At 35.2% G+C, this 27,867-nt stretch overlaps 1 protein-coding gene across 3 annotated transcripts in view; it reads left to right on the top strand.

Annotated features, from left to right (window-relative positions):
* The window catches only part of MS3_00010025 (uncharacterized protein), a 77,760-nt gene that overhangs the window by 28,703 nt on the left and 21,190 nt on the right, over window positions 1-27,867 (top strand). For all 3 annotated transcript variants that reach the window (XM_051218354.1, XM_051218356.1, XM_051218355.1), the window contains 10 exons: window positions 452-537; window positions 3,627-3,837; window positions 7,936-8,016; window positions 10,824-11,369; window positions 13,623-13,750; window positions 14,596-14,845; window positions 16,992-17,046; window positions 20,453-20,594; window positions 22,937-23,036; window positions 26,183-26,284. In XM_051218354.1, coding sequence (XP_051072979.1) covers window positions 452-537; window positions 3,627-3,837; window positions 7,936-8,016; window positions 10,824-11,369; window positions 13,623-13,750; window positions 14,596-14,845; window positions 16,992-17,046; window positions 20,453-20,594; window positions 22,937-23,036; window positions 26,183-26,284 — 1,701 coding nt within the window. The remainder of the gene's footprint in view (window positions 1-451; window positions 538-3,626; window positions 3,838-7,935; window positions 8,017-10,823; window positions 11,370-13,622; window positions 13,751-14,595; window positions 14,846-16,991; window positions 17,047-20,452; window positions 20,595-22,936; window positions 23,037-26,182; window positions 26,285-27,867) is intronic.

The raw sequence follows: 27,867 nt of genomic DNA, 5'->3' as shown, positions 1-27,867 counted from the left end.
ACAATAAGTTATCATGAAGTTAATGTGTTTACCTTGTTTAAGATACAAAGCATCTTATATAATATCAGGTGCTTTTTTAAGAAAACCAATTGACAAGATGAGCTGGTTTTAGTTGTATCACGATTGAAAACTATGAACCACTGGACGGCTGTTTTGTACAGTTTAAAACTCTCCACCAGCTCGTAATCACCACACTAACAGAGACAGGACCAAGGATTCTCATACATTACGATAAGCACATTACCTTTAGACTACTCAGTTGATATGTAATGACCGGTATTTCCCACTTTATTTAATTCGTAATATTGCTTCATCATCATTATCCAGCAATGCAATGTTTAATTATGATTGAATTCCATTGGTCACAGCTGCTCTCTTTAAAACAAACCGATAATTCTTCTCTAGGGATTTCTTAATGAAAACGACTTTCTGTGTTATTTTACTTTTGTAGTTGAAGGTCTATCATCGTGATCCATTTAAAAAGGATTCTTACATTGGTCGGACGCAATTCGGGCTAGTGGATTTAGATTTAGACAAGTAGGTATATATTGATATGTTTAAAAAAAAACTTTTTAACATGTACCATAGACACACCATAAACACAGTTGTGCAAACAGGAAATAACAATCAATGAAAAATAGATTAAGTGTAATATGTCAAAAATAACCAAACGTTCCAGAGAGCACACACGGTAAAACTACTGGATTAGTAAAAGAAAGTATAAAAGGAATCAGAACATCGGAGTATGAATATAATCGGATAGAATAAGAGGTTTATTGTCAGTTAGGGGTTGAGAAGACTGTTGAATTTCACTGAAATCATGAGTCTATTTAAGTCAAACCATCAGTGAAAATTCGAAAGTACTGGACGGTCGTTTCGTATTATTATGGGACTTCTGAGCAGTGTACATCCACGACCTCGTATGTGGGGTAGTTATCATTTAGTCACCAGTGACTAGCTTCGAGTGGAAATTTCCAGAATTCCGGTGAAAATCCACGGTCAGCAGATCTGATACATGTCTTCTGTGAGGCAGTTACTCATACACTGATTGAAATTAGATGTTAAAATACCGTCGAATGCCGGCTCGGTGATCTAGGGGTTAATTGTTTGCGCGTGAAATCAGAAGTCCTGTGTTCGACCCCTGCTTGTAGGATCGTAGATGGTCACTGCCTAAAAAAGCCTCACTAGGACGAAATAGCCGCCGATTACTTCTAAGTTTTGATTGGTGGTTTAGCTCAGACCGGTTCATGATTCCAAATAGGTTTACCCGTTACAATTTGAAATACACCGTCAAATTAGCTGAAATTATTCAAACTACTGATTTTTATTAAGTAGCTTAACACATATAGGAATAGTCAGTGAAAAGAAAGACAGTTACAAATGGAAATAATAGTTTGGCATGGAAGTATTGTAATCGCCACCATGTTTGTAGTGTATTAGTCCCAACAAGTTCATCTTCTGCATGATTTCTATAATAAATTGTTAGAAGTAAGTGTTGGCGGTACATAGTTGCGATATTGTAAGTGAGGCGACCTATTTATACGGATAAAATTAATATTTTAGAACTGAAAAGGGTTTTATTACTCTAGTCTAGAAGATTCAACAACTGAAGAAACTCAGCATCCAACCAAACCGGTAAATATTGTATCTCAAAAGATTTAAAAATTCTATATTTGATTTCGCATTACTAGTTGAAGTTGCATGCTACTAAGAATTCATGTGTTATAAAGAAAAAATCTATTTCGGTTAGCAATTGTTTTTAATAGTTTTTCATCGGACATCACCTCATAATTGAAATGACCTTCACTTACTTGTTAATACTCAACAACTATTCATAACTGGTATTATATAAAGAAAGAAGGCCGAGACGATATGACTAATCATTAACAGTAAATACGAAACGATACCTGAATAATATCATATGGGTTTCTTGGGGAGATTGTAGTAATATCAATGGTTAAGATCATGAGTCAGTTGAAGCTAGACCACCATGGATAATCTGGAATCACTGAACGGCCGTTTTGTCCTATTGTGGAACTCCTCAGCAGTGCGCATCCACGATCTCGCCCCCTGCGAAATGCGAACCCACGACCTATCAGTCTCGCGCCTGGTGCTTAACCAACTATACCTCTGAGCCGGCATCCAACGGTGTTACTGTCTAACTTCAACTAATCTACGAAATTGAGTGACACATTCACCATTGTCTTCAGTCAGTTACTATCTCACAACAGACCTGGTTGAACTCCAGTGGTCACTAATTCTCACTAGAACTCCAGGATGTACCTCGTGAAGCCAGTCACTAGTGAGCATATGTTGATTAATATCAGATGGGTGTTATGTGGAGATTGTAGTACTCGCGCGCGAAACCAGTAGGTCCTTGGTTCAAATCTCTCAGAGGGCGAGGTCGTGGATGTGCACTGCCGAGGAGTCCCACAATAGGGCGAGAAGGCCGTTCAATGATACCAGGTTTTCCATGGTGGTCTAGCTTCAACTGACTCATGATCTGAACCATTGAAAGATACCTGAACACTTAATGTTTTACATGTTTCATTTATGTTGATCAATGGTTAGGTTTAAATAAATTGATTTGAGTGGCACTAGACATTAATTAATCAATAACTTAATGTTTGAATAGGATATACAATAAAAATTACGTAATCAACAAATGCAACTAAGTTACTGAGTCATTTTATAAGTCTTTTCTGATTATTTATTTATTTATTTATTAGTTGAAGTTAGACACTAACATCGTTGGATACGGGCCAGCTGACTCGCCTGAAAGTTAGGCGTTCGCGTGTGAGACTGATAGGTCCTAGGTTGAAATCTCGCGAAGCCGGATCGTGGATGTGTGCTGCTGAGGAGTCTCATAATAGGAGGAAGCCACCGTCTAGTGCCTCCAGGTTTTCCATGATGGTCTAGCTTCAACCGACTCATGCTCTCAACTGTTAAAAATTATCTATTTATTTATTCAAACACATAAACATTGGTACAAGGAGGCACTAAATAATAGATATACATCATATAAATCATTCGATTTGTGTGATTACTTGGGATACTGCTCCGGTACCCAAACTGAAGCAGGTAATAATAGTATATTTAATGTATATTACAGTCAGTCAGTCAGTCAGCTACAAACGTAGGACTAGGCACATATATGCATCAGTCCAAGTTGCCATACCTCAATAACACAACAAGATGGACACCGGATTCATAAAAGTAGTTAATTCAGAGGTGGTAATATATAAAAGAAAGATTCCAATAAGGATATAGTACAGGAAGAAAGAATTAGTTCGTAGAAAGAAAGAAAGATAGGAAGCGATTTTAATCTCTTAGTTTAAGGGAAGACAGAGAGTGTATACACCGACGCCATTATGATCGATTCTGAGCCATGTCACCAAGAGTCTCCAACCATTGGTTACGATAGTCACGCGGGCCCCAAACAAGTAGTCTGCATCTACCAACATGGCTCAGACTAGAAGTTAGTGAGTTCAAGCACTGATGCCACGTTTTGGTTTGGCCGCCCCTAAGTGAATGATGAATTCAATTTCTGTAATGTTTCCGTTACTTTTTTCATTATGAAATAATCTCTAATTATACTGTTTTGTTTTTTAATGTTTTCTTAATAGAGAATATGAATTTTTATCAAAATTAGAAAATGATTTCAATAAAAGTATGAATTCAGGTGAAATTAAATTCTATGTAACATTAAGTGAAATTAGTGAAACTTTTATTGATAATTCAGAGTGTAAAAAATTGAAAAAGAAAATGAAAGAAGAAAAATCTCGTGTATTTGCTACGGAATTCTCATCACAAATTCCTGGTACAACCACATCAACGGTAGATATTGTTTAAGTATTTTAATATACATCTCATTGTGTTTTAATAAACTACTAATATTGTTACTCCATATTGTTATAATTTGTCGTTTGAATGCTTATTGTGATTACATGGTGGTTGGAGGTAGTGCTATTTAGCACTCGTCATCATGGTGTATCTGTAATCTTGAGGGAACTGGTGCTCCCTGGCGGATTCGATCAACCAATTGTGATTACATCTCAGTCCTACAAGATGTCAGTCGCCGCCCGGATAGCTCAGTGGTAACGTCTCTGGCTGTGAAGCTGGGTGACACGAGAACGAATCCGCCAGGGATCACCAGTTCCTTCAAAATTACAGGTGCACATTGCTGACGACTGTCAAGTAGCACGAAACCCGTGTCCAGGGTTTCCTGTAGAATGCATCCAACCACCATCTAATCTCAATATATAATGCCCGCTGTGTCGAGTCACCTAGACTGGTGGCCACATTGCAACATGGTCGATAGCATTCGATCTGTACTAATAAGGACTAGACACGCATGACATTGATCGCCACCCAGTGATCAATCGAATGCTTGTTGTCTTGGCTCTTTTAATGCTACATTTGTATCTGGTCGTCTCTGAATGTTATGTCGGAAACGCTTATCACATATACTCGGAACGAGAGACCTCTGCAATTCGTACGATGCGAAAGTAAGAACACAAAGACTGGTATAAGTGATGATTTATTAACCCCCAAAACACTATGACGACGACAACAACCCTAGTAGAAAATACACTCATTTATAAATTGATTGTACACCCGTTTTGATTAATAATTAGGCTGAAATCACATATATGAAACATACTCAGAGTTATAACAAATCACAGACTGAGCATAGTTCATGGCAATCGGATACAAGAATATCGCATATTATACAGAATAAAATGTTATACGAGTAAAGAAAACAAATACTACATTGAGTAATCATTACATTGAATCAAAACGGAAGTAATTTTGAGCAAAACTCATAATGAGTAAATCAATCGAAAATTGACTATTCTTTCCATCATATCAGAAACAAACTCAAATGGATACAAAATCACATTGTTCTACCTAATATAGTCTACATTACGTTTTTAAATTTTCAGTTACCACCTCTGTGATATACTCATACCAACTAAATTGTGATTGGCTGGCGAGAAGTTAGTTTTTATTGTCGACCCATTGTCATGTAATCTATCAGTCGACCGGAACACGTTTATAGTATTGTACTTCGATCTTTTTCTTTTATCTTCTTTGCCAATCGGTCATTGAATTAAGTATATTCTGGATCATTCAATTAATATACTCTTGCTTATTACTTCACCCGTGTTTTAAATCACTCATCACTTGATAATTCACCTTATTGCTGTTCGTTCACGTTCAGCGACCGATCATATTTTAACTTCATTGCCACATAACGAAAAATGCCATCTACATAACTCTCATATATAAATGAGTTTTCTCGATTATTGGCCGCATTTTTCAGGTTGGTAATGAAGCAGTTACTCAAGAGGGAGCGTGGTGGTGAACCCAATGCATTTCTATCAGTTTGTCTGTAGGAATCATTATTAAATTTGAACTGTACATTGAGTACGTCGTAAAAGTAGCTCCTTTTGACAAATGTTTTCGTATACAAATATACAAGTCGACGTTCATTTTGAAAGAAGAATGAAAAACAGTCACCAGTTCAATACACATACATCTAATAATCTCTGAACACGTCGCTCCAAATGAATCTTCCTTCAAAATAATCTACACAATTAAAGAAACTACATCGAAGGGAGACCGAATCAAAAACTTACGCACTGTTGAGGCATTAGCGATTCACCAATTCAAGCACAAATTCACTGTGCACAAACGACACATCCAACCTGTCATTGTTCCTTAGCCCTCATTCCCTTCTCCACTATGTTTTGCTCTTGTTTTCCTTTCTAGCTTACTGTTCTGTAATTCTAAACCATAATCAGTTATTACTATCCTTCAAAAGTCCTTCATGGTTATTATTCACTTATCATTACGACCTTAATTCTACTCAGTTTTCTTCATATCTGTTCAGTGGACAATTATCTTTTATAATTCTCAACCGTAAATTATTTTCATCCTCCTACACTACTCTCACGTTCTGATTATAACTCAACCTCCTTTGATATTTCGAGTCTCGAATCCCTTTGTCATGCGATCTTTTCTACTTTTCTATGAGCATATATTTACCAAACAACTACAAATACGAATGTACAGCTTAAGTAAATGATTTCATTGTAAAGGAAAATTTCTTCAGTGAATTCTAATTATTTTTATTTGATGACACATTGGGTTTTGTTTTAATTAGTTGAATATATACCTTTAGTTTTGTAAGACAGTAACAGTTATTCAATAAACACTAATTACATATAGATGTTTCTATCATCAAGAAGGAACTGCAAACCTCTGTGAAAGTCTAAAATCTTCTGATTGATTACTTTGAAAACGTAAAAAATTAGTTTATATCGTTACTAACACGTAGATATTGATATTGAAAACAGCAGGGAAAACAACACTCACCTATCAAATGAAATGAATGAAATGTATACCCTGTTCTTGTGTTCTATTGTTTTTATCGCATAGATGTTAATGGTTTACTTAGGGAAAATACACATGTGTTATATAATGGGAAATAGATTTAATTATTCACGATTCTATACTGATCGCTATATCTAAACATCACAACCATTGATCATGTGACACAATCGACTCGGTAATTCGATCAATGTTCAAACACCACGTTAGAACAGATTGAGAATTAATTACGACACAAATACAAAGCAATGAATAATCGAAATCAAAGTGGAATGAATTTATACATGATAAATAGTCTCTTTTGTGTTTGTTGTATTCGAATGAGTTTATGTTCCGTCGTTGACCCGTCACAGTTTACTTTCTTCGGACTCATCCATTCCAAACACTTAGTTTTGTTAGCACTATGAAACGATGTTAAATAAAGTATTTTCTCTTTGATTATATTATATATAATGTTGCATCAGCTGTGATATATTCGTACCAATCCTTTGGTTACTGGATAGTAATAAATGTTATGCCATATATATCTTACTGGTGTTTATCGAAATAAATCGATTATGTTTTAATATGACAATGAAACTATTACAAGTCATTAGGCTTAGTTATAACGTCTATAACCAACTCAATGGATGATATGACTTTGAATATTTGATAAAACAATTCTTTCAAGATTAAAAAAATACTCCTTTCTTGAAGAATATTGATCATCATTAAAAGAAAAACGATCTAAACTCTGAACTCGTAATAATCTCTTCAAAAGTATAGTTGATATGATGGGAAGATTTTTGTACAACATTAATTCCGTTTTAATTCAATGTGATGTAGGATTCGGTTTTGTTTTCCTTTATGGTATTCTGCATATTGTGTATAACATACGATATTCTTGTATTAAGTTAACATAAACTAAACTCAGCATAGGATTTGTTATATCTGTCATCTCATCCTAATTATTAATCAAATATGGGTGTATATATCAATATATAAATGATTGTATTCTCGACTAGAGTCATCGTGTTTTGGGGGTTAAAAAACCATCACTTATACCAGTCTTTATGTGCATACTTTTGAGTTGTGGGAATTGTCGAGGTCCTTCGTTTCACTTACAAATGATATAATATCCATAAAACCCATCTGATATGCTCACAAGTTAGTGGCTTCAAGAGGTATATCCTGGAGTTCTAGTGAGAAGTAGTGACCAGTGGGGTTCAACCAGGTCTGTTGTGAGATAGTAACTGACTGAAGACAATGGTGGATGTGTCACTCAATTTCGTGGATTAGTTGAAGTTAGAGATTAATACCGTTGGATGCCGGCTCAGTGGTCCACCAGTAGGTCCTGGATTCGAATCTCGCAGGGGGCGAGATCGTGGATGCGCACTGCCTAGGAGTTACCGACAATAACAATCAGCGACAACCAAACATAACAAGTAGCGTTCAATCGACAAAACAAATCAATATTATATATGAATTCATCCATATTTTATTAGATTCCAATATCTGAATTGTTTTATTATGGAATATCTGTTTGTTTGATTCTTATAGCTCACTCAATCTGATAATTATTCTGTAGCAGAAAATATCGATGTACCAACTTTACGTTCAGGAATTATTAATAATTCAGTTGTAAGTTTAATATCATTACGAATATTTCTGAATAATTTTTCTGTTTAGAGATTTTTAGCGAGTTAGTTTTCTACGGGATGGGGTCGCTAACCCCATGCCTAACCCTCCTCCTTTATGCGGGCTTGGGACCGGCAGTATCCCCCGGAGGGACTGCAGGTGGAGTTACGAATATTTTAGATAAATCCAATATGTATTACCAATGCTCAGGATATTGGGGTTGGTGTCGTTGTTTTTGTTTTTCGAGAAAGTTTTGAATTTTATCACTAATACGATTTTATAATGAAATGATGACAAATAATGACTGTTACCCTCTCCTGGGTACAATATTTCACTGAACCAAAGAATATTAGAATATAAAGTCTAATCTATTATTTCGATAAACATATAGGAAAAAACTTGTTATTTTTATCACAAACTAGTATGAATCAGTATCTTAATTACTTACTTACGCCTGTTACTCCCAATGGAGCATAGGTCGACGACCAGCATTCTCTAACACACTCTGTCCTAACCCTTCATTTCTAGTTCTATACAATTATCGATCATTTTTCTCATGTCTGTTTCCATTTCTCGGAGTAATGTGTTATTTGGTCTTACTCTTTCCATTTGACCTTGAGTATTCCAAGTGAGGGGTTGCGTTGTGACTCAGTTTGGTGCTTTCCTTAATTTGTGTCCGATCCACATCCATTGCTTCTTCTTGATTTCTTTCTCTGCTGGAATCTGGTTTGTTCTCTCCCACAGTAGATTGTTGTTGATAGTGTCTGGCTAACAGATGTGAAGTATTTTGCGTAGACAACTGTTAATAAACTCTAGTATCTGAATGAATTAATATCTACAGTGAAAAAAATTTTCCTACTTAGTTGAACAATTGACCTAAAAGGTTGATTTAAACTGTACCCGTTTTTGTCAATTAAATTATTTGTAATAACAGCATTTGTTACCACCTCTTGAAACGGATTCAACATTTACACACTTTTTCATCTTAATATCAACAAAATATTGAAAACACTAATGGTTAATTTACCTTAGACGAATATTTACACTAGATTCCCTCCCACTGTCTATTCTACAGGATGTCAACACAACTCAGACCAAGAACACATGATTAGCATGACCACAACGTAAATATATTTCCACATCGAAAAGGTGACAACAATCCGACACAATCCAACAGCAATCGATAATCAGTCAATAATAATAAGGACAGGACTATATATAACTCTTCTAACGTCTGTCAGATTATCTACAAGTCTGACTAAACAAATAAACCAATCATTATCATTCTCTATTGAGATCATGAACCGATTGATGTTAGACCACCATTGAAAACCTGGAAGCACTGGACGGCCGTTTTGTCTTATTGTGGGACTCCTCAGCAGTGGTCTAACACCAATCGGTTCATGATCTTAACCAAAAACTTAACAATCTGCACAACCCCTAAACTGATCCTTATCATTCTCGCCCACACGTCACATTTCAAATTAAAAAGATGTGGAAAAGTTAAGTACATTAACACCGTTGGATGCCGGCCAGCTTACTGGTCTAGAGGTTAGGCGCTCACGCAAGACCAACAGGTTCTGGGTTAGAGTCTCGCTAGGCGGGATCGTGAATGAGCACTGCTGAAGAGTCCCACAATAGGACGGAACAGCCGTCAGTGCTCCCGGATTTTCCATAGTGACCTAGCTTCAATGAACTCATAATCTTAACTACTAAAAGTTACTATAATATCCATAAAACCCCTTCTGAAATTTATCTTTACTTTAAGATATACAAAAATTATCGAATAGAAATTATAAAAAGAATAGGGAGATTTCAAAATTATTGACTCTTCAAGTACTTTTTACACAAAATAGAAAAATTAATTTTAAAAACAAAAATATCAATTTACAGTATAAGATAAACCAATGGGGTTGGAAAATAGAAGAACAATTACGTCAAGTGCTTTCCGTAAGTGATAATACTTTTATAAATTATTATCTTTTTTGATTGAGATAATGAACTGATTGATGTTAGACCATCATTGAAAACCTGGAAGCACTGAACGGCCGTTTCGTCCTATTGTGGGACTCCTCAGCAGTGCGCATCCATGATATTATCCTTTCTTTCGATTCAGAAAATAGTTCATTCATTTCCATCAACCCTCGAGAAAAAAAATTAAACTTAATAGTAATCAATCTATACGCGACTATATTTAAGTTTTACTACAATTCTATGGTCTCTAGTATTCATATTCAGTATTTACCCATATTTTGAATATACAATGTAGTAGTTGGTATTTTGAGTTGTTTGTTTTTCTATAATGTTGTTACTGTATTTATGTTACACTGGATTAGATTAAATTTAACTCATTTAGACTATTGGTCATACTTCATACTCTCATATTGATTGTAGTTTTGGCTATATGTAGACCATGTTTATCCATAATGTTCAACAAAGTAAACACACATAAGTGAAACCTAGATAAATGTAGACTGTTAATAGATCTCCTCTAATCACTTAACAACAAAATAATCAATAATTATAAATTTCAGTTAATCATATATCTCAGTGTTTTGTCAATCGGCTTCAAACCACTTGGTTACTAGTAAGTAGTTCAAACAAAATAAAATTATGATGACAAGTTTTGTAGAGAAATGATCATGATTAGTACTCATTTCATCCTTCAACTAATTAAAGGTTGTCAACTACAAAGTATGCCAAAAAAAAACCGATACTGCTATTCTGATTTCTTATGGTTAGTTTCATGATTTTTATTACCACTTCCAAAGAGCTTTGTACATATATTAGGTTCCGATTTACACTTACAGACACGTTCTCAGCAATATAATCCACAATCTAATCAATCAAACCATGATTCAACAGAAATCGTGGATTTCATAGAAGACTTACAAAACGATGATGGGCAACCAAATTTATCAAAACAAGGAGACAAATCTTTACAAAATCGTGTTGAAGACAACTGGACGGAACGAAATCAATCTTTACTACCTCAACCTAAATGGCCGTATAATTTTTATGAAGGTACTAGCCTAGAGTTGTACACTAGCAAATGTCAAGGTGATACGAATGAAAGTATTGATAAACTATATACATTGAATAATGAAATACAAATGGAGAGTTTGTTTCAACAATCCCGTTTAATAGTTACGTTGGTCGGTGCAAAAAATTTAAAAGTACGAACTAAACTAAAGAATGTTGTTCCTGTCAGTGAGACCGATACTTGTAAAGCACCACGTGGTCGATCAACAAGAAGCCATCCAGATCATACACTAAATGGTTTGGATGAAGAAAAAAACAATTTACCTTGTCCAACAGTGTTTTTAACTGTTGGAACCAAAACACATCAAAGTAAAGTAGGTTGAATAAATCATACATTAGCGATTTAAATATTCTTAGAACTGATTATCATCAATAAAATATAACATTTAACCGAATCATTTCTCAAAACAATATGTTGGACTGTATCGATATATCTTGTCTTAGTAATATAAAGGAAAATAGTTTTTATCATATGTTTGATTACGTAACAGATAAATTGATATCGGAAGGGGTTTTTGTGGATAATGCAGTAACGTCATTAGTTGAGCTCATCAATCAATTGAAGCTAGACTACTATGGAAAACCTGGAAGCACTGGACGACCATTTCGTCCTCTTGTTGGACTCCTCAGCAGTGTTCATCCACGGAGTCTCAAGATAGAACGAAACGGCCGTCCAGTGCTTCCAGGCTTTCCATGGTAGTCTAGCTTCATTTGACTCATGATCTCAACCATTGAGATAAATTGATGATTTTCCGTATTTAAAGAAAACATCACTGTAATTTGCAAGGCAATAAATCACTAAAGTGCAATACAACGGAAAATAAATACAAATACAGTATAAGTGAGAACAGTTCTTCAAAGTATGACATAAAGGCTTTTGAGTTTTGATGTCTTCACTTCACTTCTGGAAGAATAGTCATATATATATATATATATATAATTTTAGGGAATTTTAGTGTTTCATTTTAGATAACCTATTAGTTTTAGGGAAGGAATGTTGTTACTTGTGCAATACCTTTTTAAATGTGGTGAAAAACAGTAATATGAGCTATTTTGAGCAAAGATACATACTTTTCAAGCAAAGATGGATAGTAGCTAGCAGTAGAATCCAGGATGCGCGCTTCATCCTATTTGGGACTTGTCAACTGGATGTACCTGCATCTCGGACTTGTTGATGTTTACCCCGGGACTCGAATCCAGTACCATTTGCTTCAAACACTATCACGTTATTCACTTAGCTACTGAGTCCTGATAGCCACGTGTTTTTGCAATGCAGTGAAGTTTAAATTTACAAGCTTTTTAAGCAAAGTTGCATAGTGGCTAGCAGTGGAATCCAGGATGCGGGTTTCGTCCTGTTTGAGACTCGTCAGCTGGATGTACCTGCTTGTGACTTAAGATTATATCGAGACAATCCGCACAGGATGCACATATGCCAACAAGAGACTGATCGATTACAGTCCTAAATAACAATGGGAAGATACAAGTAAAACAATACCAAGTGAATTTAGAGATACATACTGGTCATACTTCTGAATACTTTGAAGGAAGTTACAGTCAGAAAAAGGATTGAGATCATTTAAAATGGTAAATTAAACCAATCAAAACACCTCAAAAATATACTGTTTCTTTGTTGTTTACAACTAATGAATATTCTATATTCTCATTAGGCTTCCATAATGAGTGAATTGTAGTCATTTCTATCAAATAATGAAAATACATTTTACAAGATAAGAAATGTTTAGGTTTCAAGGAGGAGATGTAGAAATGTTTCATGTTATTATCAACTACCGATTTGAACTATTTTAAACGATAGTAAACATATGAACATTGAAATTAATTATTCTAATGGTTCTTAGTTGTCTTTATACATCGTGATAAGTAATATGTAAACAAGTTGATGCTATATGTTTTTAGTCTTGAGCATTTAATTAGTATACAGTTATTCATTCTCAGCCTCAGTTTTCACTTCATTTTTTTAATAATACTTTAGATAACATTATTTAATCGTTCAGGTGTATTGAGTGATCCACTTACTTACTTCATTACGGCTGTTACCCCTCGTGAAGGAGCAAAGGCCGCCCACCAGCACTCTTCAGATTATTTCTTTAACTGTTTTATTACATTAGTCTTTTTTTTAAGTGTCTGCTGGTTTAAGGACATATTATGGACTTGTGATTTATTGTTGTTACTACCGATAAACCTGATGTTTCTGATATTTTAAATGGTGTTGGATTTGAATCCATATCAATGAATGTTACGTTCAGAAATGTGATCACTCACTTGTTAGGATCATTAATGACCTCCAATATATGTGATATATTTGCACCCATTGATCACATACTAGTAGTAATTAATTTCGTATTAACCAGATCTTAATGCTAATCAAATACTACTGATAAAGTTGTGGAATAACCACCAGTCGATGTAACCAAAAGTCACAATGTGTCCATAATACTTGAACTGTTGCATTTTTTTTAATGGTCTCTAACTTTTTAACACAAAAATGTACCGAATTGTATATCTGTATCAGTTGTATACTTTGCATGCGTCTTATTTATACCGGCAAGGTTGTAATGCATACAAAAAATCCATTATGGAATGAACGATTTGAATTTCGTGTTCGTCCTGGAATGAGAACAGTACTTCAGTGTGAAGTATTTGATGACTCACATCAAAATACCAATCTGCTCGGTCGGTAAGTTATACTAAAAAGCTTTGACTGAAGTTATTTGCCTTGTTTAATTAGATAAATACATACAATGTTTAGTGTGGCTACATCTATCAATATTCATATACTTTAGAAAACTTTTGTAGTTCAGTATGATGCTCAGATGATGACGATCGTGGATCACACAAATGATTTGTGTTACTGTTATATTTTCTGAAATAAGTGATTCATTATTACGAAATGAAATATTACACTAGACATCATAAACAACGTCAGCTTTTTGTCAAAAAGCCCAGTCACTAGATAAGATATGCACAGTAAGACTAACAATCTGTTCAAATGATCTGATATGGTAGTTAGGACGATTACGAGGATCAATCATGGAAGCTAGAGAAAAGCTTTATAAATCCACCACTGGAACACAATGTTTGTTGAACTGAAATCTAATTATGAAGGTACTTTTCATCACTAGAGATCTGTTAAAAGATTAAGAACAGCTCATGTCAATCCATGATGAAAGATGTTTTTCAATTAGACAAATTTGTATCAGAAGGGGTTTTGTGGATGTTATATTGATTTCAGTAGTTGAGATCATGAATCAATTTTAGCTAGATCACCATGGATAGTGGCTAGCAGTAGAATTCAGGATGCGCGTTTCGTCCTATTTGGGACTCGTCAGGTGGATATACCTGCATCTCGGACTTGTTGATGTTTACTCTGAGACTCGAACCCACTACCCTTCGCTTCAAACGCCATCGCGTTATCTTCTCCATTTCGTACTTAAAATTAATCGAGTTTATCTATTTAACTACGTCGAACATTTTATTTTTCTTCAACTAATGTCATCCCACTTTTTATTAATGTGAATTCAGATTTTATTTAGATTTTTCGAAAATTGTCCTTGACTGGACAACATGTTTCACACTGAATAATCAAGATGGTCGAGGTCATGGTGAATTACATATTTTAGCTACAATGACCGGATTATTTCCAATTTCCAATGCCACTATTCCTAGAACATTTTCATCAGATCAGTTAAAATTAGAAACTGATTCATTTTATGGTGATTTGTCTAAAGAATCAATTTCGAAAAGCACATTAGATCAAATAGCTGAACATTATGCAAGTTACTCGTATACAACAGTTTAAATAATGTGAATATAATGTTAATTATTGCCTGTTTATGTTGTGATTTGGAGTCCATTTCAGTTACCGTAAGCACTCCTAACTATTGACCAGTTGAAGCAGACCAAGCTGAGGGAATATAATGGTAACATAAGAAATCGTATTAGCAAAATCTAGATCAAAGTACTAATATGTATATAACAGATCTACAAATAACATAGACAGAGATATATGAGGATTGGCTTTGAGTAGGTCAACAAGTCACGTACTCGCCTTAGCTCGATTACACATATATTTGGATAACCTAGAGGCTTCAAGACACTACTTAGCTATCTTAAATAGTTGACATCTTGGAATTACATATTAATTAGCGGATAATATATCTTTAAGTTTCTATCATAAACTTAATTGGGCTAAACAACTGTTGGAAATCAGAGAGCACTAGACAGTTATTTTGTCTTAATATGGTTTACATCACTAGTCCCAATACGTGCCCCAACAATAATTGAACTTAGCACATTCATGTTTTGTGACAAACGTATCATGACATGACATGCGCTTTTTCAAATTTCCAACTTTAATGAATACGAGAAAAATTCACAAACACCATCAATTGCCATTTATGATAACCGTTTTACGTTTATAATAGTTGAACTCCTCTAGTTATGATTTTTCGCAAGAACTTTAGAAATTTTTTTTGAAAGTTAGTCACCTATGAGCACATGATTGATATTAATATAGACAGCTTCACAGCCAGAGACGTTACCACTGAGCTATCCGGGCGGCGACTGACATCTTGTAGGACTGAGATGTAATCACAATTGGTTGATCGAATCCGCCAGGGAGCACCAGTTCCCTCAAGATTACAGATACACCATGCTGACGAGTGCTAAATAGCACTACCTCCAACCACCATGTAATCACAATAAGCATTCAAACGACAAATTATAACAATATGGAGTAACAATATTAGTAGTTTATTAAAACACAATGAGATGTATATTAAAATACTTAAACAATATCTACCGTTGATGTGGTTGTACCAGGAATTTGTGATGAGAATTCCGTAGCAAATACACGAGATTTTTCTTCTTTCATTTTCTTTTTCAATTTTTTACACTCTGAATTATCAATAAAAGTTTCACTAATTTCACTTAATGTTACATAGAATTTAATTTCACCTGAATTCATACTTTTATTGAAATCATTTTCTAATTTTGATAAAAATTCATATTCTCTATTAAGAAAACATTAAAAAACAAAACAGTATAATTAGAGATTATTTCATAATGAAAAAAGTAACGGAAACATTACAGAAATTGAATTCATCATTCACTTAGGGGCGGCCAAACCAAAACGTGGCATCAGTGCTTGAACTCACTAACTTCTAGTCTGAGCCATGTTGGTAGATGCAGACTACTTGTTTGGGGCCCGCGTGACTATCGTAACCAATGGTTGGAGACTCTTGGTGACATGGCTCAGAATCGATCATAATGGCGTCGGTGTATACACTCTCTGTCTTCCCTTAAACTAAGAGATTAAAATCGCTTCCTATCTTTCTTTCTTTCTACGAACTAATTCTTTCTTCCTGTACTATATCCTTATTGGAATCTTTCTTTTATATATTACCACCTCTGAATTAACTACTTTTATGAATCCGGTGTCCATCTTGTTGTGTTATTGAGGTATGGCAACTTGGACTGATGCATATATGTGCCTAGTCCTACGTTTGTAGCTGACTGACTGACTGACTGACATTCTGTTTAACTATATTATACTAATGTCATTGTTATATCTTACTTTACAACCAAATCATTTAAACCATAAATAGTTTTACAATTGTACGAAACAGATATCGATAACTAATAGTATATTAATAAAAATATGTAATTGAATAATCTTGAACAGAATGAATTAAGTTAATTATATGTATGACACATATGGGGTATGTCTATCATCTCTTTCTATCCGGTCACATTTTAACTTTAATAAGAAGAAAGTTATAAGTAACATCAAATATGATGAATTATTATTATTATTATGCTGTTTGCTTGTTACCAAAGTTATATATCTAGTCATATATATTTCATAACTTATAACCATTATTCTTATTCTTCAAATTATATCATAATGATCATTATAGAAAATTAGAAATACACTTCGAAAATGGTCAGATGTTGGCTGGTTACATATTGTTGGTAAGTGGTCATTTGAATTTCTTAAAAGTTAACATACATAAAAGTACAAATGGTACTCATGGTAACATTTTCAATAATGTAATTTAATTTTCTAAATTTTATCAATGTTATCAAATAATGGTATTGAGATAAAGTTGTAAGATGTTAAGTTCAATGTAATTGATAGGTATCCTATCATCATTGAATGAAGTACATGATGATCTTTTAGTAAAAGATGAATCTAGAAGAAAGAAAAAAGAATGAAACCTCTATGAGCCAAACATCAGTAAAGTTATTTACAGTTTATTACATTCTAAACTTAAATTGACGTTTAACCGAGTTTAAACAAGTCCTATCATACAGATATTTGGACAATAAGTAAATACTTTTTATAACGGTTATTCAGGATGTAAAAACCTTTACATATTTGGGCAGCATCATTGATGAACATGGTGGATCTGATGCAGATGTGAAAGCGCGGATCGGTAAAGCAAGAGCAGAATATTTACAACTGAAGAACATCTGGAACTCAAAACAACTGTCAACCAACACCAAGGTCAAGATTTTCAATACAAATGTCAAGACAGTTCTACTGTATGGGGCAGAAACCTGGAGAACTACGAAAGTCATCATCCAGAAGATACAAGTGTTTATTAACAGTTGTCTACACAAAATACTTCGGATCCGTTGGCTGGACACAATTGGCAACAACCAACTGTGGGAACGAACAAACCAGATCCCAGCGGAGGAAGAAATCAGGAAGAATTGCTGGAAGTGGATAGGACACACATTGAGGAAAACACCCAACTGCGTCACAAGACAAGCCCTCATATGGAATCCTCAAGGCCAAAGTTGGAGGAGGAGAGGAAGACCAAAGAATACATGACGCCGGGAAATGGAGATAGACATGAGAAAAATGAACAAGAATTGGATGGGATTAGAAAAGAAGGCCTAGGACAGAGTGGGTTTGAGAATGTTGGTCGGCGGCCTATATGTCCTGATATGTCCTAGGTTGGAATCTCGTGAGACAAGATCGTGAATGAGCACTGCCTAGGAGTCCCACAATAAGACGAAACGACCGTCCAGTGATTCCAGGTTTTCCATGGTGGTCCAGCTTAAACTGACTCATAAATTCAACTATTAATTATTATTACTAGTTGATTATTGAATCATTATTTTATCTGTTCGAGGTTCAAGGTGAATTAACTTGCAGGCGTTTGGAAGTAGGCTATAAAATCAATCTCATAAAGTTTAAATGCTCACTTCTAGTGAATTCTAACAGGGTCAGTAGTAACCTTTTGATTCAATGTACAATAAAGAATGTGTTGACTTTAAGTTACAATTATTAGGCTGATTAGTTTTTTTGTTAGAACAGAATGAATCAGATACTTTTAAAAAAATGGTATTATAATAATAATTGTAACCATGATACAGTAACATAATTTTCTACAATACTTTTTGTTATAATATAACAGCCGTAATAGTACAACAGGATTGAATTTTCAGTATCAAGACTTTGAGTCACTATAACTGTGTTGACGTTATACTTATTAAAGATTGACATTTTGAACATACAATTATACAATGATTTAGATTGCTTGTTACAAAGTTAAAAGTGAAATCATGTGAACAGAATACATGAGTACAGAAAACCCTTTAAAAACAATGATACTTTTATAGTTTACATCACAGGCTGATATTAATTGAAAAAAAACCCATTGAAAACCAGAAATCACTGGACGACTGTTTATACTTTGTATTGGACTCCTCGGTAGTGATCATCTATGACCCTACTGTGGTTCGAATCCATGACATCCAAATTCAATGATGTCCATACTAATAATAGTATTTCCGTGAATTTACGTTGTTAGATACTGATAAAATTACTAAACATCTAATTAGTTTAGTTTGAAACCCATTTATTAAGGCTGAACTTAAAGCGTTCAATTATTTTAGCAATGTAATTTTAATATGAAAGGATGTTTACAATATATAATTAGTTAGATCAAGTCACTAAACATAGTTCTGATAATCTTCGTCTTCTTATTACATTATCGAAACTAGAAGGTGTTTTATACTCACTGCCCAACTCACGTATAACACATTCATTGGAAAAGAGAGGAAATTCACAGATTTAATTCCATTGAAGACTATGGCTTTGAAGAACTTAGAAAAAACAGCTGTCCAATTCTTCTCATCTCTTAATGTTGATTCAAATGTTTTAAGAAAAGATAGATCATGACTAAAAGTGGAAATGAATATTAATTTTAATATATTGTGAATTATGCAATAATTGTTTAAGATGTAACTACGTTTCTCAAAGACAAACGATTTCTATCGACTCTACTGAAATAGTAATAGTAGTTCACTTAAAGAGAAAAACTTAATATCTTTATTATTTATTATTTATTTATTTCAACACATAAATATTGTTACAAGAGGGCACCAAATATATATGCGCCACACCATATTTGTGTGTGTGTGGGCTGTGACATTGCCCAGGTGCCCAGATCGAAGCAGGTGATTTTCTTAGGGGGCCACACCCCGAGCATTTGACCTAAAGGTCTGATCTACAAGGCAGTGGAGCATCGTGAGGAGATGCAGTCCCATGGTAGCCGGTGACCAACGACTGGTTCATACACCATTTGTTCCCGCGGGATACTGGAGCCCATGTGCACCAATGGTTTGAGATCCGGTTAAATCGCCGGACATTCGCTTTCCGTCCTCTCATTTTCGTAAACAACACCCGTTTCGTGAGAAGGCAGTGAGTAGGACTTCCCTGACAGAGGCTGTATACGCGTGGCCGTGTGAGAGCATTTCGAGAGGGAGGGCGAACCCGTCCCACTCTCGGCCATACCAGGGCATTTGGGGGCTATTATCTTTATGATAGTGGAATATTTAAATAGGCTATTAAATTATGCATATCTAAATAACAATTATAATTGCATATTCAATCACATTACCAGTTAGACAATCAGTTACGTAGAACCTAGCACATATGTGCATTGGTTCAAGTTGCCATACTACATTGACATAGCGAGATCAAATTGTCAAGACAAGTCCCAGTAACAATAATAATAATAAAGATTTGACATAGAATGCATGCTTTTTTAAGTAAATATAGATTCCTGGAATCAAAACATTATAATATAATATAAATTTCAAATCCTGAGGGATTATAAAACGTGAAAACACCCACACCAATGAGGATAATTCTGAGCCATACTGATCACAGTATTTAGATATTGGTTACTAATAATATCGTGCAGACCCTAACTAGGGAGCTTGCACCTACCTATATGGCCCAGCCAAATTATCAATGACTTTGTGGACCAATGCCACGTTCTTGTCTTATACATTCTAGGGCGTTAATCCAAGTATTTACGATTAAATAATTTAAAATTTATTTTTTGTTTTTTGTGTACAGTAAATCGAGCGTCTAATTTGCCAGCAAAAGATCGAAGTGGAAAATCTAATGTTTTCTGTGAAATAAGACTTGTCAATCGAGTTGTACGAACGTTCACAGCACAAAAGAATGCTAATCCTGCATGGAATCAAGCATTTGTATTGTAAGCTTACTTCAGTTGCTTTGCATTTACATCTTTCTACCTGTTCACATTGTACTATTCATATTAATTCTTACAATCATTATTATTATTATTATTATTATTATTGTCATAAATTAAAATAAAATTTCATACATTTTTTATTAATAAGAAGAAGAGTAAATAATGTTTCTAATGCTCACTGTTCAATCATTAGTAGATTGAGAAACCCAAAAATAGAAGATCGAAACTATATTGTTTAAGTCACAATTGATTGGTCACTGGGTGGTGATCAATGTTATGTGTGTCTAGTCCTTTTTAGTGCAGATCGAATGCTATCGATCATGTTGCAATGTGGCCGCCAGTCTATGTGACTCGACACTGCGGGCACTATATATTGACATTAGAAGGTGGTTGGAGGTGGCCAAATTGCAACGTGATCGATAGCATTCGATCTACACTAATAAGGACTAGACACGCATGACAGTGATCACCACCCAGTGATCAATCAATTGTGATTACATCTCAGTCCTACAGGGGTCGGTCGCGGCTAGGATAGCTCAGTGGTAACGTCTCTGACTGTGAAGCTGAGTGACACGAGATCGGATCCGCCAGGGAGCACCAGTTCCCTCAAGATTACAGGTGCGCCTTGCTGGCAAGTGGCAAGCAGCGCGAAACCCGGGTCCAGGGTTTCCCGTCGACTACCTCCAACCACCATCTGATATTATTTAAGTCTTTAGACGTGCAAAAATAGGTCCGAGATACTAGATTGGTTTGAAGTGTAAATTCCAAACTGTAAAACAAATCAAATTGTGAGTGGAACTATAATTTATAATACCAACTAACCGAAATTCAAAGTATAAACCTTTGGATTACAACTCAGTGTTTTAATGATACTATGTGAATCGACAGGCTTGATTATTCTAGATTCTATCACAAGTCTATTTGCGCGTAGACAGTGCTTTGAATGGCCGGTCGGGTAACCAGTCCATTTCAGGTCATCAAAATGACGTTATAGTATAAGCTAGAAGTGAATCGAATACACTGCAATAAGTAGATATTGAAAAATTAAAGGTTTTGATCGGTTTTGAAAGTTTTACAGTGATACAAACCTTCACATACACAAATTATTTTGGTCCTGGGTTCATTCCTGTGTGATGAAGTCATAAATATCTACTGCCAGGAAGACAAAATAGCTGTTTGATGCTTCTTGCTTTTCAATGGTTATCCGATTAAGAAGTAACAACATAGAAGACTGATGAAAACGATGATTTATTGACCCTTCTAAAACACCTCGTCTTCAATCAGAAATACATTCATTTATACATTGACTTGTACACATATTTGGTAATTATTCAACAGGTATCAGATGTATGAAAAATGCACAGAAATATTGTAAGAATAAATGCTACATTTCATGGTAGAAAGAGTTCATATTACTTTAATGCAAAAAATACACTGAATAAGTATCAGACTGAAAATAAATTACTAACATGCTGTATTTTATTATTATTATTATTACTTAAACGCATAAACATAAGTACAAGAAGGCACCAAATAGATATGTGCCACATAAATTGTTCGATTTGTGTGAGGGCTTGGATACTGCCCGGGTGCTCAATCCGAGGCAGGTGGTTTTCATAGAGGGTCACACCTGAAGCCTTCGACCTAATGGTCGATGCAACATGAGGAGATGCAGTCCCACGGTAGTCGGTGACCAGTAATTGGTTCATACGCTATTCTTCCCTCAGGATACTGGAAACCTCGTGCACCATTGGTTTAGAATTGTGGTTTTCCAACTCATCTAGGTGAAACCACCAACGCGGTTGAAGCGACGAACATTCTCTTTTCGTTCTTTTAATTTCGTAGACAACACCCCCTCCGCGAGAAGGCAGTGAGTAGGACTCCCCTAGTAGTGGTTGTATGCACGTGGCCATGTAAGAGCATTTCGAGAAGGAGAGCAGATTCTCCACACTCTCAGCCGTACCAGGGCATTTGACGGGCTGACAAAGTTGTTGCATTAAAATAAAATAAGCACTTATCATATTGAAATAAAACTGGAAGTAATATTGAGAAACAGAATTACAGAATTCCTTGTTCGCTAAATCAGTTTAAAAGCTCTATCTAATTTTATGATTAAAATGAAATGGATACAAAATAAACTATTCTTAACTTCATAAGCAAAAATGGATTAAGGCAATGAATAAAGGCAATATCGAGGCAATACGCATAGTATGCAAATATGCCAATAAGAGACTGATCAATTGTGGTCCTAAACATCAATTGGAAGATTAAAATAAACAATACCAAATGAATTTATTCTTAACTTCAGTTGCATGTCTTTACTGTTTATTTATTTATTCAAGTCCAATTGAAGATATGTATTCTGTTTTGGAAGTACATGTCTATGAAGAAGGCAAAGAGTCATCTGAATTAACAGGATGTATCTCATTTCCGCTCATACAAGTAAGTTAAATGAGCTTTCCATAGCATATTCTATTGTTGTTGTTGTTTTCTCTTCTTCATCGTTTACATGATATATTCATTAAAAATGTTCAATTACATTAGAAAGTAGTTTCAGTAGTTGAGATCATGAGTCAATTTAAGCTGGACCACCATGGGAAACCTGGAAGCATTGGACGGCCGTTTTCTCCTACTTTGGGGCTCTTCAGCAGTGCGCATTCACGATCCCGTCTCGCGAGACTCAAACCCAGGACATATCAATCTCGCGCACGAACGCCTAACCTCTAACATCTACAAAAAAGCCCCTTCTTAGAAGTAGTATCGTCGTTTGTGTTTGTTCAAAGAGTGATTCATTTGTGTACATAATTTGTTAATTTTAAAAAGAATTTAATTTAGTTAGCCTACAAATTGGATATAAAACTAACTAGATGTTTTTTGGCATATACATACAAGTGAGTCGGAATTTATTGCTGCACAGTCCAAACATTAATCAATTCGAAGTGTTAAACAATAATGGATATCAGTATGGGGGTTGTGGAGATTGTCAAGTTTTTGGTTGAGATCATGAATTAATTGATGTTAGACTACCGTTGGAAACCTGGATGATAATATTAATTAGTCTTTAGTTGTTTATATATTCTCAGTCAAACTGTATCTAAAAACAAAATAATAATCCTGAAAATAACATCAATATGAATGACGTTAGATTGCATAACGGCCAAATGCTCAAAGTAAGCTTATAGCTGCATACTGATGTGGCTCAGTGAGGAAGCTTATCATCAGATATCTACGAATCAAAGAAACTAGTTTTGCGAACCAGGTAATATCGTCAATATCATACGGAATTCATACGACGGACTACACTGCAAAGTTTCTTGCATGAAGGACAGCTGACAAACGCATCACCTGTGAGGACCGGAGTCAGATAAGGCTGCTAACCCTCCTCCTCTGTCTGATTGCCATCCTGATCTTGATCGTCTGTGGAGTGACATCTATAGAAGGGTCTGTATGAGATGCTTTAATATCCGGTGAGTTCAGCTGTGATGGTCTATTCAAGAGTCCCTCAAAGTGTTCTACCCACCTGTTCCACTGTTCTTTAATCTCAGTGATTGGCTGTTCTTCTTTTTCCCTGACTAGTCTCTCCTACTTACTGTGTTTCCATGCTAGCTTTTTCGTTGTGTTATATAGTTGTTTCATGTTTCCTTCTGTTGCAGCTTCTTTCTCTATCTCTGCCAGATCTTCCACGTATTTCTGCTTGTCGGCTCGAATCTTCCCCTTTACTTACTTGTTTGCTTCTGTGTATTCAGCTTGTATCCTGATTTTCTCTGTTCTCTTTCGGCTGATGTTAATTGCTGTCTTCTTGTTCTTCCTTTCTTGAATCTTGTCTAGGGTTTCTATAGAGATCCATTCCTTATGATGATGCTTCTTGTGGCCCAGAACCAAATCTCCTGACACGTTGAAGTTAGTGCTACTTTGATTCCTTTCCAGTTGTCCTCCATAGTAGTTCCTTCTTTGAATAGATCTTATAAGGCTTGTAACCTGTTATTGAGAGCGAACTTGAATTTGCTGAGTCTGTCAGTATCTCGAAGGAAGGCTGTATTGAGCATTTGTAGTGCTGTTTCTCCAGTTGTCCAATGCTTCTTCAGCTTTAGTCTCACCTTGACAACCACCAGGTGGTGGTCTGGAGCTGTGTCAGCACCGCTCGTGGTTTTCACGTTTCCCATTGACCTTGTGAATTTTTTACCGATGCAAATATGATCGATCTGGTTCTCCGTGATGTGGTCCGGCGAGATCCATGTAGCTTTGTGTAGGAATACTGTGCCACCTATAACCGATTTGTTGAATTCACATAGATTTGCAAATCTCTCACCACTTTCGTTCCTTCCTCCTACTTCATGTCGTTCGATGATATCTTCATAACCGTTGTTGTCCATTCCGACTTTGGCGTTTACATCTCACATCTGGATTGTCAGGTCCTTTCTTGAGCACCTATCTAACATCGACTGGAGCCTCTCTTAGAATTGATCTTTATCGCCATCGTTGCTATCATTGGTGGGTGCATAGTAATGGATAACAATCATTGTGATTCCTTCATTTTTTGTTTTGAAGGATTCTTTGACGATCCTGGATTCATGAGATTCCCATCCTACAAGTGCCTAACTTACTTCTTCGGATAGCATCAGAGTGTTATAACGCTCGGTTTTACTTCGTCTAATGTTATAATGGTTGGGTTTCCACGTTTGCACGCATGGGAAGTTAATTTACCTTAGACGAATATCTACAATAGATTCCCTTACACTGTCTATTCTAAAGGACGTCAACACAACTCAGATCAAGAACACGTGATTAGCCTGACCATAACGTAAATATATTTCCACACCGAAAATCCGACACAATCCAACAACAATGAACAATCAATAATAATTGAGTCACGTCAATAATAAGGATAGTGGAATATATAACTCATCTGACACCTGTCAAACTATCTACATGTCTGACTCAGCAGACAACCAATCATTATCATTCTCGCCCACATATCACAGAGTAACTCGGTGAGTGTGTGCAGCTTTTACTTCTTCGTGACTCGAGTACAACAGTATCTCTCCCGAATCTATCCTTTGTTGTTCCGCTTGTGTCCAGTGGGTTTCACTTATTCCGAGCACCACCAAGTTGTATCCTTTTCTTTCCGCATCTATTTGGTTGATCCTCTTGGTCTGCCACATCGTCCGAGCATTCTATGTACTTATATTAATTATTGCTCTGGTTGTTAGAAAGAGCATGGACCTCGTGACTTCCGGAAAATCTCGGCTTTCATCATGACGCATCATAATTCTTCTGAACGAAGATCCTTCAACTCAGAGGACGGAGTTTAAATGGTCTAATTTGTTTATTCTGGTTAGCGATTTTTTAGCAAGGTCTTATTCTAAGGGATAGGGTTGCCGACCCTCCTTCCCTACCCGGGCTTGGGACCGGAAGTAACTCTAGAGGAGCTACAGACAATTATCATGATTTAATAGGCGCACGTTTGTGGAGTAATATTATGAATTCAACCTTATATAATTACAGGACACCATCATATCTGAAGTCATCTTAAATTTTAAATTTTATTTTATCCCGCTTTTTGATATTCTTTGTTTTGATTTTTACAGCTTGTTAATCGTAGACAGAAATGGTATGCATTAAAAGACAAATCATTGACTACATTAGCTAAAGGTTCTATTCTACTACAGACTATTATTATTTTCAATCCTGTAAGCAACTTATCAATGATTAAAATGTTATTTTATTGATGTTGTTATGTTCTCTGGTCTATGTGGAATTTCATTGTCGTTCTACAAAACGTCATTTATAGATTTTGGTTATATTCACCTGTTCTTTTAATATTCAAGTTGATCATATCACACGACTGACCTCTGAAATTATGACTTACTGACCGTTTTCGTATAGGTCGATTGATTAGGTTTATCTCATTATATCTGTTGATTGCAGTCTGATCTAAATACTAGAAATTCTATGGCACGTTAGAATTCCGTTAATTTGACTTCATCGCAGCTGAATTCATGTCCTTAGCTGATGGTTAACATTAATTGCACGGTCATTTTTGCATTTATTTACGAGTGAAATTTTTTTAAATCCTCATCTCCCAATAATTTTCATTCTGTTTCGTCTAATCAAATAGCTAGTTTCAAGTTCGTTATAATTGGTCGTTTATTTCTTAAAATTGGTATAAACCGTCAGTATTTGACGACATAGCACATTTTCTTCCAATTATGGATGGTAGTAACGTGTAAAGCGCAAAATCTGTCGTTCCCTACGTTGGCACATAAACCGATAATCTATTCTTGAGCACATTGTATCTCGTATCAAATATCACAAAGTCTGCTGTCATACGCATTTTCGTCATTGTCGTCCTCTCGTCCAGTGAACTCCTCTGAGTTAATCGAGACAATTTCTTCCTCGTCATTGTTTAACGTTGCATCCATATGGACGTTGGTAACTTACTAAGGATGAAGGAAGATCATTGAGTGTTCATGGAAGTCCTTTATGAAAAATTATAATAACACTAACCAAATTTCTTCATGAATTCGATTGGTGTGTTTGTAGCTTAGTAATCTGTACTATTCAATAAAATACTGTAGTTGGCGCTTCGTTTTTGGCTTCTAAAATTCATACATAGTTGGGATTAATTTAATAACTGCTATCACGTCGATTTATATACGAAGCCTTAGGAGTTATCTCAAAGATAATCCAATACATTACTACCTAGTTACATGTATAACCACATAACGGTTTTTATGTATACCCAAACGGCAAGTTGAAAATTGATATATCGACGATTTTTAGTGTTTCACTATTACTAAATATCATGGCATGATAAAAGCTTTATGAATTCAGATTTACCTTATGCAATTATATCCACAATAGTTTTTCATATAAATTGTAACTTCAGTTATTATTTTTCGGTTTAATTCAACACGATAGGCAAGTTTGGCTACCATGTCAAGGTAGTGGCTACGGTTGGGTATTCCCACCTAACTATTTATACCGACTTCAATCGGTGGGTCTACGCCGACATCCTGACAATTGTTAGTTTTAATCTAAATGAAATCATGTTTACCACTTTATAGTTGGTCAACATCATTTGGATTATTTTAATTAAAATCCAAAGAGGTCCGTAATGATATTAATTCACATTTATATGGATCTGATTATTACGGTATATTCAACATCCCAACTGTTCCAATGATTAAACACATAACTTTCAAGTATTATAATCAGTAAATAACAGTCGATATTCCCAGTTTGAAGGGGTTTGAAGGAGTTCTGATGTTAA

The sequence above is a fragment of the Schistosoma haematobium genome, chromosome 1 (genome assembly GCF_000699445.3).
Source record: "Schistosoma haematobium chromosome 1, whole genome shotgun sequence".
Lineage (NCBI taxonomy): Eukaryota > Metazoa > Platyhelminthes > Trematoda > Strigeidida > Schistosomatidae > Schistosoma > Schistosoma haematobium.
The sequence above is the reverse complement of the archived record's forward strand: the minus strand, read 5'-3'. Positions and strand labels throughout refer to the sequence as shown.